The sequence below is a fragment of the Halichoerus grypus genome, chromosome 9, assembly GCF_964656455.1.
Source record: "Halichoerus grypus chromosome 9, mHalGry1.hap1.1, whole genome shotgun sequence".
In the NCBI taxonomy this organism is placed as follows: Eukaryota; Metazoa; Chordata; class Mammalia; order Carnivora; family Phocidae; genus Halichoerus; species Halichoerus grypus.
In genome coordinates this window covers 27,533,709-27,555,018 of record NC_135720.1, presented here as the reverse complement: position 1 = coordinate 27,555,018, position 21,310 = coordinate 27,533,709, and the positions used below count along the sequence as shown (strand labels likewise).

Genomic DNA, 21,310 nt, shown 5'->3' with positions numbered 1-21,310 from the left:
GAACATAGACTATTCTCATCCCTGAGATACTGATACTATTTCATGTCATGCCAGATATAGTTCTTCCCAGTTTGTTTCTTTTTTAAGATGTTGTTTGAAACTTGATTACAAAATTATTTCATGGTTCTCCAGTTTGTACCAGTGAGCAGTAAACAAAGCCTCTAAGAGTTTTTACTTTTTTCTTCTTATGTCTCCTCTTGCTGAGATGTGGCATTCTTCAGAAAACCATCCTGTATCCCTGTGGATTGCAACCATGAATACTCTCAGAGCAAGCCTTCCATCAGCTAATGGTTTTCTTTAATTTGTCAAAGTACGCTAGGCTTTGTGGTATGTGGCTCCTGGGCTTAATGTTTATTGTGATGAAGTGGATGGAGTAAGTCCCTCTTAAATACTGATCTAATTAAAGTTTTAACTGAAATATTAAAATGCATTTATTTTGGTAGAGAATCTTAATTCTAGAATTTTGTGTTTAACCTTGAAAGTTTATAAATATGGTTCCTGGATTTTTGTGAATGAGTCGTTCTAAAAGTTCTTTGAAAATTGTTCAGTAATTCTTTGAAATTAATCATACTTTTTCATTTAGCAGACAGTATTTTTCAGTTTTAGGCTTTATTTTTGTCATTACCAGTTACAAAAATAAACAGCTTTCCAATCTAGTCATGCAAACAAATGAGCCTTAGCACCCAATGAATATTCTTTAATGAATGAATGTTTAGCTCTTTAACAAGATTGTTTTGCTAGTCTATAATTTCTATGTTTTAATCCCCTCCAAAAGCAATACAGACAATAAAATAATAAGCCCGTGATTCCATGTGTTCTGCTCAGGGAGGATTCACTTCAAAAAGATGGGGATCTGTGAGGTTACAGAAAGAGCTGATCAGTTGAGTGATGCAAAAGTCAGGAAGGGATAGCAAGATAGATGGGAGATCCAGTAAGTGCATGTAAAAAATATTAGAAGAAAGGAAAATTTCTGAACTCCTTGCCAGAGGAGTTAAGATTTATTCTAGCTTGTACTTTTCTTAGGGTATTGGTTTTGAATGTAAGCTGGCAGACTAATGGACTGTTGGCATGGGCTTTGGCTAATGGAATTTTCTATGTAGTTTGAGGAGTATAGGGGAAGCCTGACTTGGTCCAAGGCCATTTGAACGTTCAGGGTGTTAATCAGAGCTACCTGAAGAGCCCCAGGCCACCTATATTCCAGGTTCCTTGGCATGACCGAGAAAAAGCGAATGGCAGCATCTTTCAGTAGAAGAAGTACTGGACATGGTGCCAGTAAAGTCTGTACATTGGGGCTGCCATTTATTAACTGTATCACAATAGATTGCTTAATCTCTAAAGCACATTCTTGAGCCTCACTCCATACCTTCTGTTTTTCATAAGCACGCCAGGTGATTCTGATGCAAAGTTAAGTTTGAGAACTGTTGGTCTAGATCAGTGATTCTCAATTAATGGATAATATCTGCCACCCCACCCCCACCCCCTCAAGAAGCTCAACCTTGGCTGTACATTACAATCACCTGGAGAATGTTTGAACCTCCCAATGCCCATGACATACCCCAGGCCAATTAAATCAGGATTTCTAGGGATAGCATTCCCACATCAGTTTTTTAAAGTTTCTCAGTTGATTGCATTTAGTTAAGGTTGAGAACCACCCCCTCACACACACACTGGCTTTTTTCCTTGCCTCCCCTTCTGCCTGATGACTAGAATCACTGTTGTTTCTGATGGGAATTTATCAAATCTTATCTGTTGAAGTGCTACTTTAGATTGGTAACTTCCAGGCCTAGCTGGTTGAGCAGCACCACATCCTGGGAAGGGATTTTTGGATTCCATACAGATCTACTCAATTGGAATTTTCAGAAAAAATTCCTCAGCAAAGCAGAGGAATGAGTCTGTGGTCCATCATTTGGGAACCATGTCTATAGGTGATTTAAAGTTACTTTATTTGTGAGGTTGGCCTTTGTTATTTATCTTGTCCTTAATATTCACATTTATTTTTTTTCATTCATTTAAGACGTTCTTTGGGTGTCCGTGTGTCAGATACTTTTATATATGCTAGACATACAAAGAAGAATAGGACACTGTCCCTGAATTCAAGGAGTTTAGTGCCTTTTAGAAGAAAAAAGATCTATAAATAACTAAATACATGGAAGTATCATAAGTACTATGATAGAAGCCAGAAACATAGGAATCATTCTTTATTTTTTTCCTATTCCATTAATCATTGTTGTTTCCTCTGTTCTATTAATTCTTCTGCCTGCATATATCTCCAGTCCATTAACCTTTCTTCATCATCACTGTCACCATCTTAAATCCAAGCTGGTATTTACTCTTTTTGGACCCGTACTGCATAGGGTCATACTATATGGGAACTCTACTTTGTTCAGAAGTTCTCTGCAGATTTAAAACTATTATAACATTTAAAAGTTTACTAAGAAAATGTTTTCAAAGAATGTAAAGCCGAGTATATAAATCTCCTTCAGTTTTTTTTTTTTTAAGATTTTATTTATTTATTTGACATGGGGAGAGAGAGAGAGAGAGAACAGCAGGGGGAGCAGCAGAGGGAGAGGGAGAAGCAGGCTCCCCACTGAGCAGGGAGTCCAAAATGGAGCTCAATCCCAGGACTCTAGGATCATGACCTGAACCAAAGGCAGACGCTTAACCAACTAAGCCACCCAGGCACCTCTCTCCTTCCGTTTTTTTTTATTATTATTATTTGTTTCCTTTTCTTTTGTTTTTTATACTTAAGAGAAAATCCCAAATTCCTCACGTGGGCTAAAAGACCTGTGTGATCGGACCCTCTCTGTTCCCTGCTGACAAGGGGCCAGCTGGTCTCTACCTGGCTAACTCCTCAACCTTCAGATTTCAGTTCAGTGTCAATTCCTCAGGATTTCATTCTTCTTCTTTTTCTTTTTTTTAAAAGATTTACTTATTTATTTGAGAGAGACAGAGAGAGAGAGAAAGAGCGCAAGTGGGACAGAGGGAGAATCTCAAGCAGACTCGGCACTGAACACAAAGCCCAACATGGGGCTCGATCTCAGGATCCTGAGATCATGACCTGAGCCGAAACCAAGACACTCAACCAACTGAGCCACCCAAGCACCCCAGGATGTCATTCTTATACCATCCCACATTGTCTTTGGGGGCACTTGTCAGTTGCAGTGACATTTATGTTTCTGTGGTCTTTTTAAAGAATGTCAGTCTATCTCGCCACATCTCTCTTCCTTCTGACGCCCATCACAGTACCTGGCACATCCGAGGACTCACAAATTGTTGAATGAACAAGTAATTAAGCGATGAGAAAACAGCTGTTGTGACATTTTTTACTCTTCATTCTAGAGAATACTAGCCTGAAGCAGTGCAAACAGGGAATTATAATTGTGCAATTTGCTTAGAATTTTAAAAACACAACTAAAATTAATGTGACTAAAATTAATTAAAATTCAGCTTGACTAAAATTAATGAACTTCTAAGACATGAAAAAGGAGCCAACATTTTTTCCCATCTCTTTCTATTGTAGTTAGGAAAGACTCACAGAGAATTATGGACCAACTCGTAAGTTGAGAACAGGAAAGGAAAAAGAAGAATTTTGAAAAATATTATAAATGTTCTACTGAACTCATATGTTGGCTAAATTTCAGAAGTGTTAGTAGAGGGATTTCAAATTATATTTTAGTAAAGTAAAAAATGATTTCAGCTTAATTTTTGAAATAGTTTGGCTGTTTTATTTAACATAGTGCTCCATACTTGCTTTGTTAAAGAAGTGTGGAATCAGAAGGTAAAAAGGAACTCAAACAAGACTTTGTACTGTGATGAATTTTTCTCTCTCTCCATCTCCAATTTAAATGAAAAATGTTCCTACAGTTCTGTAATATTTTTAATCATTGGAACCCTGTCCGGTATATTTACTTCCCATGAGAGAGCTTAAATAGTCAGTGATTTCATCAGCAAAGAGACAAAAAGGCACCAAGTCGTATATGTGCTGGACCAAAACAAACATTGAACTTAACAATAACATGCCTAATTTGACCGCTTAATGATATATGGAGCCTGACTTCTCCCAATAAAAGGAGCCTATTTTACTTATGTGATAGGCACATGAAGGCCCTCAGATATATAGAACTTATGGAACCTTTGATTTCAGAAGATTGCAAGGAGAGACCTTGCCCACCCCCTTACATGCAAACATGAGAAAATGTGGAGAAATGCCCACCCCCTTCTTACTGCTTGCCCCTTCCTGGTGGAATTAGAATGGAGGAACATGGAATAGTTCTGGAAGTGTCCACGTCGAACTGTTGACAGTGGTTGCCATTGGAGAGTGGGAATGAGGAAAAAAATACGTATATTTCTTTTGTTATTAAAAAAAGCCATTAGCGATGAAAAATGGATTATAGTGTATAGAGGCATTGCTTAGCTTTTGGTTTTCTCAGCTTACATAGTTTGTGCCATTTACTGTCTTTAACTTGATATTTTTGTTAAGATATTTTAGCTTACTGAAAATTTTCTTAAGTTATAAATATTAACATTAATCTTGCTGATTTTTCTGGCTCCCGATCCCCTCGAAGTTTAGAAAATTGAAGCTCCAAAAAAAAAAAAAGAAAGAAAAAAGAAAATTGAAGCTCCAATCTTCCTGTTCAGCAGACCCTCTCAAGGCAAAAGCTGGCTCATGGTCGATGTGCTGCTCTGAGCTTCAGTCTTACTTTTGACCTGAGTGCTCCTCACTGATGCTCTTATGAAGTTTTCGTGGTGGTGTTTGTTTTATGTTATTATCTAGGATTTTTTTTTCAGTAAGAATGTTCTAGACACCTAGTCAGCCATTCTGCTGGAAGTGATAATTTTTGTACTATCATATGCACAATAGGCATAATTTGTGTATTACATAATTTCCATCAGAGCTGTGAACTGATGGAATTAAGCCGGTAGCACTTTTAAGACATTCGCTAGATTAACCCTCCCTTCCCCAAATAGTATCCTTAGAGTTGTAGCGTGTATCTTGTTTGATAAGTGTTTTGTAGATTGCCAGGTAAATACCTGATAGTTTTTATCAGGTTAAAGTTAGGATGGGTGTGACTCTGGTGTGGAGCTGTATGGCGACTTGACTGCCTGTTAAGCTGTGTATTAGAGCAAATTCAGTTTTTCCTTTTTTTTTTTTTTTTTTAAGTTTTATTTATTGGTGTAATCTCTATACCCAGCGTGGGGCTGGAACTCACGACCCAGAGATCAAGAGTCACTTCCTTTCAGGGCTGAGCCAACCAGGCGCCCGCAGCTTGACTTTTTGAGTAGAATTTCGGCCCTCCTGCATGCGTGACTTCCCTTATCATATTTTAAAGCTAACGTTGGATGTTTTCACACATGCATTCTTATTGGGCATCCTAATTTTGATAAGGCCCACCTGTTTTGTCCTCAGTGCCACCTTTTCCTTAACTAGCTCAAAAAAAAAAAGCAAAATAATAACAAAAACTGCATTCCAGGAACTTGTCAGGAAGGTACAAATGAATCCTTTTGCTTTTATTATCCTTAAAAAGTTCTGCTGAAATTCACAAGCCAATTTCTATGGTTGGTCTGAAGACAAATGCTCATCCATTCTATTGAAATAGAATCTAGATCCCAAATGAAGTCAGAAAGCTGAATACCTAGATTAAGTTGACCTTGACCTTCCTATAGAATGATTCTACTACCCTGTCCTTTGGGGTGATGCCATTGACTCATGAGTAGCAGCCTATGAAGCAACATCTCTGTGTTTCCTTCAGAGATGTTGAAGATGCTTTTTATTTTTGTTTATCAATCTCATTGCAAGTTCAGATTTACTTTCCTGTCCTTTTCCTTTAACTCATTTTTTTGGCCATATTAAATACTCATTTTTAAAACCATTTTGAATATTTTTTGGAACATAGTGGGTATTTACAAAATCATTTGATTACTGTTTCAAATAATGCAAATCAGTGAATAACCATGTTCTAGAAACAAAATTACATGATGACTTATTTACTTTTGCTTATATAAACATTATCAAAATCTAGAAAATTAGATTTCAGTACAGTATCTGTCTCTAGACCCAAAGGAACAAATATGCAAAGACAGTGGAGGCCACTTTTATGATTTCTGAGAAGGACTGCAGCCTGTTCCCTCATTTGTTTGAACAGGAAATTTTCAAAAGTAAAATCACTCTCCTTAAATATTTTTGTAGATTTCAGTAATCTGATAAATGAGCTATTTATTCATTGTCTCTCTGGTACCCACACAGTGGTTTATCCATAGCAACAATCCTTTTCAAACTTAATAAGACCAACCCTGTATTTATTAGGGAAATAATATCACCAGGTTAAACAAACTATGACTGTTGGTTCTGTGTATTTACTCTCTTTCAGAGAGATCTGCTAAACCTTCAGTGTGTTCCATGTTGCAGATCATTAGGGAGGCTGAATTGGAGTATGACTCTATGATCCTGAATGTGCCATTTTTATGGAGTGTTTAGAGTCAAATAAGAAAGATGATGAGCAAATAAAGCTTTAGAAATAAAGTACTATTTTGTATATTGAAAATAGGGCCAAGTTCCTATCTGTACAGTAGAAATCAGAGACATATTATGGTAAACAGTACCACTCCCAGTCTATAGAGAATAAATGGAATACTTAATATTGGCCCAGGAAAACACATTTCAGATTCTTGACTCTAGAAATTACATTGATGTAGAATCCATAAGAAAGGCTGTGCCTCAAAAAAATTTTTTTTTTCAGAATTACCGAGATTTTTATAAGAGAACAGATTCTTTTTAAAGAATCTGAATTGCTGTTGAAATGTAAATTAAACCTAAGATCTTTTCATATCAGTTGTTGAGAAATGAAGTATTTAAAAATCACAAAATGTTAGAGTTCGGGTAATCCAATATCCTTATTTTACAGTCATGAATGCTTTTGGAAATTGCTACAGAAGCATAGTATATCTCATCTTAAATGTCCTTGTGCAATATAAAATTTTTTTTTTAACTAAAACTTGTTAAGCTTCTATCCTACAAGGTATACTAATGGGAATAATCTACAAGAGTAGATTGATTAATAATTTCATTTTTTTATATAATAGAATGGGGTACATTTTTTATTAGTTTTTTTATGTAGATCAATAGTGGGGCTCTGTATTTAAGAATTGGTTGAAGCTGTCTTGATAAAGACCCTGCTGTGGTAAATATCTGTTTTTTCTTAGATCCATTTTTGGGTAGTTTTAGCACTTAAATTATTTCTTTCTGTTTATATTCACAGATTCTGGAACTTTTCAAAGCCTGACCCTCTTCTTGAAACAGTGGAACATCACACGGAGTTTACTTGTGGTTTAGATTTAAGTCTTCAGAGTCCTACTCAGGTAATGGGTGCGATCTCCTGATGCTTTTCTTACCGATGCAGTTTGCAACTAGCTCCATGCACGGCGTGTGCTGCTGTCAGGAAGACACTTTTGCCTTTAGGGCAGGACAAAGTATATTTACTTAATTAACTTGATCTCTTTTGTTACATAAACGAGCATTTGAGCAGACCTCTCCCAATAGAAAGGGTGACAAGAGAAGAATAGAATGGGGATGGCTTGTCCTCAGAGGTTTGTGAGAGTCAGGAGTGTGGTTCTAGATTCAGTTGCCTCACTGAGCAGTTGAGATGATGGGTAGGTCATTTTCCTCTCAGGACTATCATCATCCTCTCCACACCATGTGTCAGAAGAGAAGCTTCCAATGGGCAACCAGATAGAGTAGAATGGCTACTGTTTTAATTAAATTTAAGGGGCGCCCAGGTGGCTCAGTTGGTTAAGCATGGGCTCTTGATTTCGTCTCAGGTCATGATCTCAGGGTCATGGGATCGAGCCTGTGTGAGGCTCTGTGCTCAGCGGGGAGTCTGCTTCTCTCCCTCTCCCTCTGCCCCTCCCCCCATTCATGCATGCACTTGCTCTCTCTAAAATAAATAAATCTTAAAAAAATTAATAAACTTCTTATTTTACCCCTTTTGTTCTCTTGAGGACTTGAGAGTCAATATTTTGGACTTTAAATATTCTTCAGAGTTTTTTTTTTTTTTTAATGCAGTTTCAGTTTTGGAAATTATAAACTCAGGTCAGAAACACTATGGTATGTTGAGTGATTAGACACTTTATAACACAGACTATGTGAAAACACCAACATAATCATGAAACAAAATAATATGTGGAAATTCTAGAGTATGACTAAGAAATTATGTTTTTATGATGAATTTTAGAACTTGGACCAAAAGCAAATCCCGTTTCTCATTACTGTATTCTTAAATTTAAATGGATACTTTTTTTTTTTTAATTTTAGGAACTTAAGACAATTCTCATTATAAAATATTCTCAAAAAATAAATACATAAAATATTCTTATTAGGCATTAGAATATTCTCATTAACATTAGAATAATTGTTTTTAAATGATTTAATGACATCTGAGAAGAAACTGAAATAGTGATAGGCGAAATAGCATTATCTTTAATGTAAATATAATGTGTTTCAAATGAACTAGTTCCTTTTCTGAGAAATACATTTATTATAGATGGTTTTTAATAAAATAATCATACCTGTTTGCTGTCCTAGTTAAAAAAAGTTGCAGTGTACCTATTGAAATGTGGCACTACCAAACAAAAGACCCTAAGTAAATATTTTCCTTCTCATATATTTCTGTTAACCTGCACTTTATGCGTCCCAGACTATGGCCTCCTCAATGTACATGGTCATGGCAGTTCCTCGCCCAGAGCGTCAAGTGTTTTCTAAATCCTCCACACATAGACCACCTTATTAAAATGAACTTTGTTTTCAGAGGATTTATTAATCATACTTATTAATCATTTTGTATTAGTCATATTTTAAAATCTCTTAAGTAGTAAGAGATTTTATCACATGGCCATATATATATGTGTGTGTATATTTTATAATCTGGTGACTGCCAACCATCTCTTCTGGTTGAATAACCAAACTCCATTTGTACTAAGGAAATAGTTGCTGTTGGGAGCAAATAGGAATGGAGAAGCAGGGGTCTTTGAGCTCTAAAGAAGCATCAAATTCAATGGCATAATATACAGTTCAATTGTACTACAAATCTTCACTGAATTAACTCATAGTGGGACAGAATCTTGGGATTAGGAGGGACCTTAAAAGTAAGACCACTCCCTCTCATTCATTTACTGTTTCCACAGATATTTTCATATGTCGGACTTGTACTAGGTACTGGGGATTCAGTGAGGAATGAAAGTAAACGTGGGCCATGTCTTCATAAAGCATTTAATCTACTGTTGTATCAACTAATCTCACAAATGAACGTGAATAGACAGCTGTGACAAGCCTATGAAGGAGAAGTACGTTGCTCCTCAGAGGTTCATAATTAGGATAGATATTTGACCTGTATAAAACATCTGTAAGGAAGTGAGGCTTATCTGAGATCTGATGAGGAAGTGTTAACTAGTGAAGAGACAGAGGAATATCATAAAAAAGTAATAGTATATCACAAACCCTGGGATGGAAGGGAGCATGGCTAGTACTTGAGAATGAAAGAAATTGTTTCTTCTTTATTTATGGTATATTATTCAACATTAGAATTTAAGAAAATATATTTGTTTACTTGTCATATTTTTAAAAGTTGAGTGTTGAGATTATCAACTAAATTTTATGTTTCTCCCCATTCTTCAAGGTTAGTCAAATTTACTTTATATAATTTTTGCTATGTGTTGTAGGTCATACAAATGAAATATTAAAGAGTTTTTTTAGTTAATGCATCTTTTATTATTAATGTATTTTTAATCATTTGAAAGTATTATTACAGAATTATCTATTTTTCTGTTTCTCTTAGTGCTCTTTGACATTCATTGATTCTTTTATTCAGTCACATTTATTGAGTATCTACTACAGCTGTGTAAGACAGGTAATTACAGTGTAGTATGAAAAATGCTAAAACAGAGGGAAGCTAAGGATGCTTTAGGAAAATATGCATTCATTCATATTTGTCAGGTGCCTACTGAAGGCCAGGCATTGTTCTAGGCACTAAGAATAAACCAGCAAACAAAGCAGACTTGGTTCCTGCTGTCATGGAGCTTACATACAGGGGAGAAATCAAATAATAAACCAAAAGATGATTTCATATAGTAATAAATGCTATTCAGAATTGGAGCAATTTGATAGAGAATGATGGGGTACTTTTGCTTAAATGGTCTGGGGAAGACTCTAAGAAAAGTGAAATGTGAGCTGATAGTTGAATAATGAAATGAAGCCAGCCATCCAAAAATCTAAGGGAAGAGTGTTTTTCACAGAGGAAACAACAGTCAAGTCCTTGATATGGGAAACGGTTTGTTATTATTAAGGGACAGAAAGAAGGCCAGTGTGGCAGGAGCCTACTGAATGAGGGGGAAAGTGATGGGAACTAGGCAGGGGCCAAATTGTGGAGGGACCTGTAGACTGTACTGTGTTTGATTTTCTTTGTAATTGCCTTTGGAGATTGAAAAGCAGAAGAATGATAGAAATTGATTTGTGGATTTTCTTTATTGAGGTATAATTAATATTTCAGGCATATAACATAATGATCTGACATTTGTATATATTGCAAAATAATCACCACAATAAATCTAGTTAACATCTCTCATCACATGAAGTTACAAAAAAATGTTTTTCTTGTGATGAGGACTTTTAGGATCTCTCATAGAAACTTTCAAATATATAATACAGTATTATTAACTATAGTCACCATGCTGTACCATTTTATAATCCCCAGGACTTATTTATTTTATAACTGGAAGTTAGTACCTTTTGACCCCTTTCATCTATTTCTCCCACTCCTTACCCTTGCCTCTGGTAACCACCAATCTGTTCTCTATTATCTTTGAGCTTGGTTGCTTTGTTTTTTGGTTTTGGGGTCTTTTAAGATTCCATATGTAAGTGAAATCAAACTATTTCTTTCTCTGTCTGATTCCTCTTAATATTATCACAAATGGCAAGATTTCATTCTTTTTTTATAGCTTAATTTTATTGCATATATATATATGTGTGTATATGTGTATCTATATATCTGTATATCTATATCTATCTATCTGCCTATCTATCTATCTATCTATCTATCTATCTATCTATCTATCTATCCCTACCATGTTTTCTTTATCCATTCATTCATTGATGGACACTTAGTTGTTTTCATATTGTGGCTATTGTAAATAATGCTGCAGTGAACATAGGGGTACATATATCTTTTGAAATTAGTATTTTCATTTTCTTTGGATACATACCAAGAAGTAAAATTGCTGGATTATATGGTAGTTCTATTTTTAATTTTTAAAGGAACCTTCATACTGTTTTCTATAGCAGCTACACCAAGGTACATTCCCATCAATAGTTTACAAGAGTTCCCTTTTCTCTACATAATTGCCCACACTTATTATTTCTTGTCTTTTTGATGATTGCCATATTATAACAGGTGTGGGGTGATATCTAACTGTGGTTTTGATTTGCAGTTCCCTGATGATTAGTAATGTTGAGCATTTTTCATGTTGGCCATCTGTATTTCTTCTTCGGAAAAATTTCTATTCAGAGCTTCTGCCTCTTTTTTAATTGGATTGTGTGTGTTTTTGCTATTGAGTTGTATGAGTTCATTCTATATTTTGGATATTAGCCCCTTATCATATATGATTTGCAAATATTTTCTCCCATTCAGCCTTTTCATTTTGTTGATTATTTCCTTTACTGTACAGAAGCGTTTTAGTTTGATATAGTTCCCCTTGTCTTTGCTTTTGGAGTCAGATCCAAAAATTTGTTGCCAAGACTCTTGTCAAAGCTTAATACCTGTGTTTTCTTCTTGAAGTGTTATGGTTTCAAGTCTTAAATTGAAGTCTTTAATCCATGTTGAGTTAATTTTTGTATATGGGATAAGATAGTGATCCAGTTTCATTCTTTTACATGAGGTTGTCCAGTGATTTGTGCTTTTAAAAGATCATTCTGGGGGCATCTGGGTGGCTCAGTAGGTTAACCAACTCCGTTGGTTAAGCGTCCAACTCTTGCTCGGGTCTTGATCTCAGTGTTACGAGTTCAAGCCCTGCATTGGGCTCCATGCTGGACATGGAGCCTACTTAAAAAGAAAAAAAATCATTCTGTCTGTTGTGGCAGAATAGAGGACAGGTAAGATTGAAAGCTGGGAGGGCAGCTTAGAGTCTCTTGAAGTAATCCAGGCAAAAGATAATGGTGACTTAAGGGGCACCTGGGTGGCTCAGTTGGTTAAGCGTCTGCCTTCGGCTCACGTCATGATCCCAGCGTCCCAGGGATCGAGCTCCCTACTCAGTGGGGAGCCTGCTTCTCCCTCTCCCTCTGCGACTCCCTCTGCTTGTGCTCGCTCTCTCTCAAATAAATAAATAAAATCTTAAAAAAAAAAAGATAATGGTGACTTAAAATCTAAGAGATGTTGAGATGAAAAGATTCATAATATAGTAGATTCAACCATATAAAATTACTGAAAATTTCACATGGTTTACTTTGGAGATAGTAGGATTTGCTGATGGGTTAGAAATGGACTATGAGAGAAACAGAAAAATCAATGATTACTCCTGAGATTTGGACCTAGGAAACAAGGTGGGCAATGGTTTAATTTACTGAGATAGGGGAAGAGGAGATGATTTGGGATAGGGAACAGTCAAGAGTTATGTTGGAGAGGTCTCCTGTTAGACATTCAAATGGAGATGCTAGGTAAACAGATTTAGGCTTGTCCACCTCGGGGAAGAGTTTAGGGTAACAGATGCAAATTTGGAGGTTTTTGGCATAAAAACGATTTAAAAGTTTGGGGGAAGATCAAAATTATCTAGAGAGTATATAAGTGAAGAAGAGGCTCAGAAGAAACTCTAGAAGTCTGAAAGAAGAGAATCCAGCAAAGTGGATTGAGAAGGAATGGTTAGCGAGGTAAAAGAAGAACTACAAAAGTATAGTATCTTTGAAGTTCAAAGAAGAACTTAGTTCAAGAAAGAGGACATTCCCATGTACTGCTGGTGGAAATGTAAAATCTTGTAGTTATTTTGGAAAAGTTTGACAGTTTCTTAAAAAGTTAAATGTAAATTTACCATACATCTCAGCACTTACACTCTTAGATATCTAACCAAAAGAAATGAAAATATAGATCTACACAAGGACTTGTACATGAATGTTCATAGCCAGAAAGTGGGAGCAATCCAAATGTCAGTCAGCTGCTGAATGGATAAACAAAATGTGGTATATCGATACAATGGAATACTATTCAGGAATAAAAGGGAGCAGTTTGATACATGCTACAACATGGATGAAGCTCCAGAGCATTATGCTAATGAAAGAAACTAGATGCAAAGACTGTATAATGTATAATTTCATTTATATAAAATGTCCAGAAAAGGCAGGTCTATAGAGATAGAAAGGAGATTAGTGGTTATCTGTGGTAGGGGATGAGGATGGGGATTGTTTGCAGATGGACACAGAGGATCTTTTGGGAGTGGTGGAAATATTCTAAAGCTGGATTATGGTGATAGCTGAACAGCCCTGTAAAGATCCTAAAAATCATTGAATTGTACACTTAAAATGGGTGAATTTTATGGTATTTAAATTACATCTCAGTGAAGATTTTTTAAAAAAAGGAGTGGACATTCTAATTTTCCCTAAGATGTAAAAAGATGAAACAAGCATTATTTCCGCTGTAAAAATAAGAGAAAGTCAGATAAACTACAAAATCAGACTTTCTGTGAATCCATCAGAAAGCTGAGACAGCAGGGCAAACAAGTAGCCCTAAATCCAAGGAAGACAAGAGGCCTCCTTCCAAGGAGAGATGGGACCCCAGTACTGTTTTACTTTTGGCAGAGCACGGGCAGAAAACACAGCTGCTATACAAATGGGATCGAGTGGAAAAGGTGGACAACATGTGTGAACAGATGAGGGATTTCAGCTGAGAGATAAAAATAGTCAAATGAAAATAGTAATTTTTTAAAAGTACAGTGTCAGAGATGCAGCCCTTCAATATGTCCATCAGAAGACTCATCAGTAAATTTAGAGATAGGTCACTAGAAACTACCCAAGCTAAAATAACAGGAGAAAACAAGAATGAGGGAAATAAAAGAGAACAGAGCATCTAGCATCTGTGGGATAATATCAGATGTTTTTGCATATATGTAATTGGAGTCCTAAAGAAGAGAGAGCAAATAGGGAAGATGAAATATTTAAAGAGAATTTTCCAAACATAATGAAAGTCAAATCACAGGTTTGAGAATCCTAGAGAGCCCTAAGCAGGATTTAAACAAACAAAACAACACATCAAGGCATACCCATATTCAAACTGCTAAAAACCAAAGATAAAGAGAAAATATTAAAGGCAGACAGAAAAAAGAAACATACCCAGAAGCATCTAGATAAAGATTACAGAAGACTTCTTATCAGAAACTGTGCAAGCCACAAGACAGAGGAATGTCTTTTTAAAGTACTAAATGAAGAATATAAAGAGGAATCTTTTGAATATAAAGAGGAAATAAAGGGGGCTCCTTCGTGGCTCAGGTGGTTAAGCGTCTGCCTTTGGCTCAGGTCATGATCCCAGGGTCCTGGGATCCAGCCCCCTGTCAGGCTCCCTGCTCAGTGGGGAGTCTGCTTCTCCTTCTTCCTCTGCCCCTCCCACTGCTTGTGCTCTCTCTCACAGGCTCTGCTCTCTCTCAAATAAATAAAATCATTTAAAAAAAAGAAGGGGAAATAAGGAAACTTCAGACAAAAGCTCAGAGCACATCTGTGCTACAAGAAATGTCAGAAGAAATATACCCAGACCAAAATGAAAAGAAAGAGGCAGACAGAGGGAGGAAGGGAGGTAGGGAAGAAAGGAAGGAAAAAAGGAAGGAAAAGTAAGGGAAGGGAGGAAGGAAGGGAGGGAAGGAAGGAAAGAAAGAAGAAAAAATAAAGTAACTAGAAATGGCAAAAATGAAGTAAATATACAAGACACTTTTTAACTTAATTTTGTCGCTCTGAAAATTTTTGCCTAAAGCAAAAATAGTATTGTATGCATTTTATTTGCATACAGTATATCGTAGAGCTCATAGCATGTACAAAAGTAAAATGCATGACAATAATAAAATGAGGGAAGAATTGGAAGTACACTATGAAGTTATTACTATATGTGAAGTGATACAGTATTTGAGGGTAGATTGTGATAAATTCAAGATGTTTATTCTAAACCCGAGTTAACATCTAGTAAGTTTTAGAAAAGGAGCTATAACTATTAAGCCAATCATGAAGATAATTATAAAAAATAACTACCTCAACATAATAAAACCCATATAGAAAAACCTACAGCCAACATCATACTCAATGGTGAGAAACTGAAAGCTTTTCTCAGGAATAAGACAAGGTGCTTGCTTTCACCATTTTTATTAAACATATAGTATTGGAAGTTTTAGTTAGATCAGTCAAGAAAAAGAAATGAAAGGCATCTAAATTGGAAAAGAAGAAGTAAAGTTAATCTCTCTTTGCCAAGGACACGATCTTATATGTAGTAGCCTTTAAATCAGACTATTTCAACAATTATATTAAATATAAATGGTCTAGGAGTGCCTGGCTGGCTCAGTCGGTAGAGCATGTGACTCTTGGTCTTAGGGTCATGAATTCAAGCCCCATGTTGGGTGTAGAGCTTGCTAAAGAAAAGAAAAGCAGAGAAGAGAAGAGAAAGAAAAAAAAAGAAAAATGAAAGGGAAAGGAAAGGAAAAATGTAAATGGTCTAAACATCCAAATTAAAAGACAGATTAAATGTGGTAGATATGTGAGAGACTTTGAGAAACTCACTAGGTCCAGACTTTGTAACCTGTTGGATTTGGGATTCGAAGAAGAGGCTTTTCTAACTCCCAAGATCTAGGATCTTGTTACTTTCCATATAATATTTTCAGTGACGAGTTTGTCTATTCTTCTCCCTATAAGTTTATCTTTAAAAATTTCTTTTTTCCTTTTTTAAAAAAATTTTTATTTATTTGAGAGAGAGGGAGAGAGCGAGAGAACAAAAGCAGGGAGGAGGGGCAGAGGGCAAGTGAGAAGCAGGCTCCCCACTGAGCAGGGAGCCTGATCCAGGGCTTGATCCCAGGACCCTGGGATCATGACCTGAGCTGAAGGCAGACGCTTAACCGACTAAACCACCCAGGCATCCCTCTTCTTTTTATCAAACTAAGATGATGCCTCAACCAGTATCTTTCTTTGCATATCTAGCATGAACACATTTTCACACAAACATTTGTATTATTTGTAGTATTTATGTTTTTGCCAAGTAGCATTGAACTCCCTTGTAGGGAGATACAAGAGATCAAGTTCTTGAAGCATGTCCCTATTTTTCTCTCACTTATTTTATCTCTGTTATTTATTGCGAACAAACTCTCCCACAACTTAATGGCTTAAACATCAATTTTCTTTGCTTACAATTCTGTGAGTCAGCAATTTGGGCTGGACTCAGCCAAGCAGTTCTGTTGGTCTCACCTGGGGTCCTTCATGTGACTCCAGTCATCTGGTGACTTAACTAGAGCTGGGTGTTCTAAGAAGGCCTCACTCACGTGTCTAGGGTGCATTGCTGATTGTCGTCTTGAGTCATGTGTCTTCAGATGAGCCCGGGCTTCTTTACTTAGCAGTTGTAGGTTTCCAACAGGGCAAGAGTAAAAGCTGCCAGACATCTCCAGGACTAGACTTAGAAGTTCATGCAGCAGCCCATCTGTTGTAAAGCAAGTCATGAGGCCAGCTCAGATTCAAAGAGTAAGAAAAATAGACTACTTCTTGATAGGAGTAGCTGCAACCATTTAAACCTATAACATTAACCTTTTGTTGGTATAGTTGGTACTTTAAGTTATTTTTGACATATTTATCTTTTATTCTCACAATATGTGGTTAAGTTTACCGATTGCATATTAATGTCACCCTTTGTTCATATTTTATTCTCTTAGAAAGTATCTTCCTCTCACCTTTAAGAAAGTACCTTTCCATCTGTTTTCAAAAACTTGTTGTCTCTTGTGATCTTAACAGCTGTTGGATTTTGCTGATGTTACTTTAGGTCTTTGTATCTTAATATATCCTTTATCTTAAAAGAGATTTATCTGAGTTCTTATATTTATAATTCCTTTTTCTTTTTAGCTTCTTCTTTCTTAGAGATCTGAAAAATGAGATCCAAAAGTATTCTTATACCTCCTTTCTTCTTGACAGATGTAAGATCTTGTCTTTAAAGGTTTAAAACTTGACAAATAAGTGTCTAGGGTCATTCTTTGAGGATAATTGCTGAGAAATGCTCTATCCCCTCTCTTGTTAACCAGGCTGAAGTTACCTTTCAGTTCAGAAAATTTTTCTTTGATTTTTTTTTTCCCTCTGATCATGATTTGTACAGTCCTGGCATTTTCTCTTGTCTCTCTTATCCTTATTATTTCTAAATCGGATACCCTTTTTCTGTTTTTAGGCATATGATTCTGGACCTGTAATATACCCGTTTGTATAATGGGGATTTTCTGTATTAATATATTTTTAGAATTCCTGACTTTGTGCTCTATAGTATCAACTCTGCTCCTTTGAATGCTCATTGATATTTAGTTTAGTATTTATAATCTGGGTATAGGTTTACATATTGTTACACATGCCTTTTGGGAGACAGTTATTTCTCTTTTTAATCTCTTTTAAAGTAGACTTTATTAGTTCATTCCAAAATAGAATCTTTATATGTTTAATAAAGTTGATCTTTTTTCTTGTGATGAAATTGGGAAATTACATTCAGAAGAAAGAGAAAAGATTGGGGCGCCTGGGTGGCTCAGTCGTTAAGCTCAGGTCAGGGTCCTGGGATCGAGCCCCGCATCGCACTTCCTGCTCGGCAGGAAGCCTGCACCTCCTTCTGCCGCCCCCCTGCTTGTGTTCCCTCTCGCTGTTTCTCTTTCTGTCAAATAAATAAATAAAAATATTTAAAAAAAAAAGAGAAACGATTACCCATGGTCCTACCACGTTAGAAAGAATCTCTGTTACACCATATTAGTATGTTTCTTTTCAGTCTTTTCTTTAAGAAATTTTTATTTGAAGTGTAACCTCCTTGTTGGAAAATACACATATTTTAATTGAGCAGCTCAGTAAGTTATCAAGAAATGACCACACCTGTGTAACCACCATTCAGGTTAAGATACAGAACCCTACCAGAATCTCAAAAAGTTCTCTCATGCTTCTTTCTACATCTTGCCCCCATCCTTCCCAAAAGTAACTACTCTTCCAGTCGTTTTCCATATGTATGCATATTTTTCATAGTTGTGGTTATATTACATATGTAAATCTATCTTCTGGGACTCCTAAAATTCTTGGTAAATATAATCTTTAATGAGTGAATATCCTAGACTATCCATGATAGGACCATGTATGCACTTTACAAAGGCATTTTTTAGGGCAAAAGAAATTTTGTATATTTTCATTTTGTTTCAGTGGAAGATGCTTAAATTTGGCTCTGATTTAAACCAGTTCTATAGATGTGTTTTTAAAAGTATCTTTGACTTTCTTGACATTTTAGTAAAAAAAAATTTTAGCAATATATACGTATATTGAAACATTATGTTGTACATGTAAAACTAATGTAACTTTTTTTTAAAGAACAAATTTATAAAGAAATTTTTAAAAATTAGGCATCATTTAAAAATTCAGCTCATGTTTTGATTCAAATCTCTCTACCCACAGTCTTAGATGCCACCTTTACGAGTTGACAGTGGATAAAAATATTTTGCAATTCTCAGTATGAAGTTGGAAAATTCAATTGTAAAAGAAGACCAGCATTATTGGTAGTTAAGATAACTAAATTCTTTTCACCTTTTATCGGAGGTGATATTTTCTGCATCTGTCACAGACTAGCTTTAGAGCTGAAAAGAACATGTGCCAGAAGCATCCAGTGTCCTCAGGCATTATTAGTCTCTGTTGTTTCCTCTTTGATGCTCTCATAATTGTGTGATTTGTAGCTGAAAATTATATAACAAGGGCCTGTTTTCCCCCAGCTGTAAAACATTCTGAGGCTCAGCTTGGTAGGACCTTGGTGTATCCCTAAGGTGGATGTGTTAATCTGTGTCTACTGCTTGCTGGGCTTCATGGACAACCCTTGCAGTGAGAGTTTGCAGAATTATTGACATCTTAGTCTCTGCTGCCTCGGCTCCCAATCCTGAATCACCCACTTTCTTGCTCATTGTCATCGCTTCTGAGAAACCAAGCAAAAATGCTGACTTGGCACACCACAAACTACATTTTCACAAAAATTTCATCTGGGCTCTTGGTCCTACTCAACTTACGTTTGAAGTCATTTTGATTTTCTAGCCCATTCATTCTCCACAATATCTTTTCTCAGCCTCCCACAGTATCATTAACACTCTGGACACGTGACCTTACTTGCTACTTAATTGTAAAAATAAGCAAGAATAAATATCTTCTTCCCTCTCTATCACCTCACAATATCTGTGTTCTATCTCTGTTTCTCCCTTTTCCAGTGGGTTCCTGATTTTCTCACTGACTTCCTCATGCAGGTCTTTGCTTCCTCAGATGTACACAGTGCTTTTAGATCTTCAGCCAGTTCTGTTCTCTATTTTCAAAACTCACTTGCCCTCACTGTCCTGTCTCCCTACCAGTAAATTTGGCTTTTCTTCCATTATTAGACATCAAGAATTAGTAGGTTTACCTGCTGCTTTTACTCTCTCAAAATCAACATTCTCTTTTTACGCCCTTGTATCTGTCTCCCTTTCATCATTCAGATGTTAAGCCCAAAAAGTCACCAGGAACCCCCCGAAAACCAAGTTAGCCTTTTCCCAAATTTCCTTCTTCTTTAGCTATATGATTTAGATTTGTTTAAAGAAAAATCTTCTCATCCTGTTGCTTTAATGCTAATTGTACTAACCTCATCTTCTTTACCACTTTGCCAAATGTCTTCATCTCCAGTTTCTTCTTACCATCCTTACAGAAGTAGACACCCTTTAATATCAATTCATTTAATTATATGCTAGGGATGCTTGTCCCATTTATCCAACTGCATTTACTGTGTGGTTGCAATAGATGTCTTACTTTTACCCTGGTATTCCTAACTGCTCAATTGATTGCATGATGGGCCAGACCTGAGAAGTCATCCTAGTTTGCTTGTCTCCCTAAATTCAAGTGGGCGTCAAGTTTATAAATTTCTCCTCACCAGTATCTCTGAAATCTGGGCCATTCCCTTCTAGCTCCATTGCCTTAGATAAGCATTTATTAGTATCTCTGCCATGGTTACTGCAGTAATCTCCCAACTGGTCTCGGAGCTCTTTTCATCATTCCACGGATTCTCAACGCTGCTTCTGGGGAGAGCTTTCCATAATGCAAATCTGATTTTGTTAGTCCTTGACCTGAAATCTATCAGTGGCTTCATTAAAGGTAGGAACAAGATGAGAATGACCATCTTCACTAGGATAATCAACGTGGTTCTAAGAGGCATGGCCAATTAGTAATAGAAGAAAACAAAATGGGATATAAATATCTTTAAAAGGTAGAAATATTGACAAAGGTATTCGTATCAACTCCATATGATTGTCAATGTTATAATCCAGAACATCAACTTTAAGCCTGTTAAAAATTATGAGTTCAATAAGATCAGTAAAAATAAACGTGCAAAAATGAATACCATGTAGATGTCAGTAATCAAGTTAGAAAATACAATGGAAAAAATTACATTTGCGTGGCAGCAACTGTGTGTGCCTTTGTGTGTGATACACAAGAAGAATAATTTTTAATATGCAGGATTCTAGATAAATTATGTATCTTTAATAAGGGACTTTTACTTTTTTAAATTAATTTATTTGAGAGAGAGAGAGAGAGAACAAGCAGGAGGGGCAGAGGGAGAAGGAGAGAACGCCAAGCAGACTCCCCGCTGGGCAGGGAGCCTGAGGTGGGACTAAATCCCAGGACCCCAAGATCACGACCTGAGCCAAAATCAAGAGTCAGTTGCTTAACTGAGCCACCTAGGTGCCCCGAGTCTGAATTTTTAATGTTGCTTTTAAGATTCACTATAATCTGTACTGCTTTCTAATTGTATTTCCCACCATTCCATGTAATCCCTCTGTTATATACCAATTATATTTTGTAATTTGTCATCTCCATGTGTTTGCCACTGTTCCCCTCACTCTTCCCCACTTCTGCCTTTCAGAGTCCGGTACAAGTTCTTCTCTTCCTTCTCTCCTTTTGTTTTTTGCTTCAGTAAATATTTGAGTGACAGCTCTGTGCCAGGAAATACAGAGTAGATTAATGCAAACTACACGATAGATATTGAATAAATGATACTAAATAAATATTGAATAAATGAATGAATGAATG

At 36.2% G+C, this 21,310-nt stretch overlaps 1 protein-coding gene across 1 annotated transcript in view; it reads left to right on the top strand.

Annotated features, from left to right (window-relative positions):
- Positions 1–21,310, top strand: part of PEX7 (peroxisomal biogenesis factor 7) — an 82,373-nt gene that overhangs the window by 52,140 nt on the left and 8,923 nt on the right. Inside the window, exon 9 of the mRNA XM_036097491.2 lies at positions 7,257–7,356. Within this exon, the coding sequence (XP_035953384.1) occupies positions 7,257–7,356 (100 nt within the window). The remainder of the gene's footprint in view (positions 1–7,256; positions 7,357–21,310) is intronic.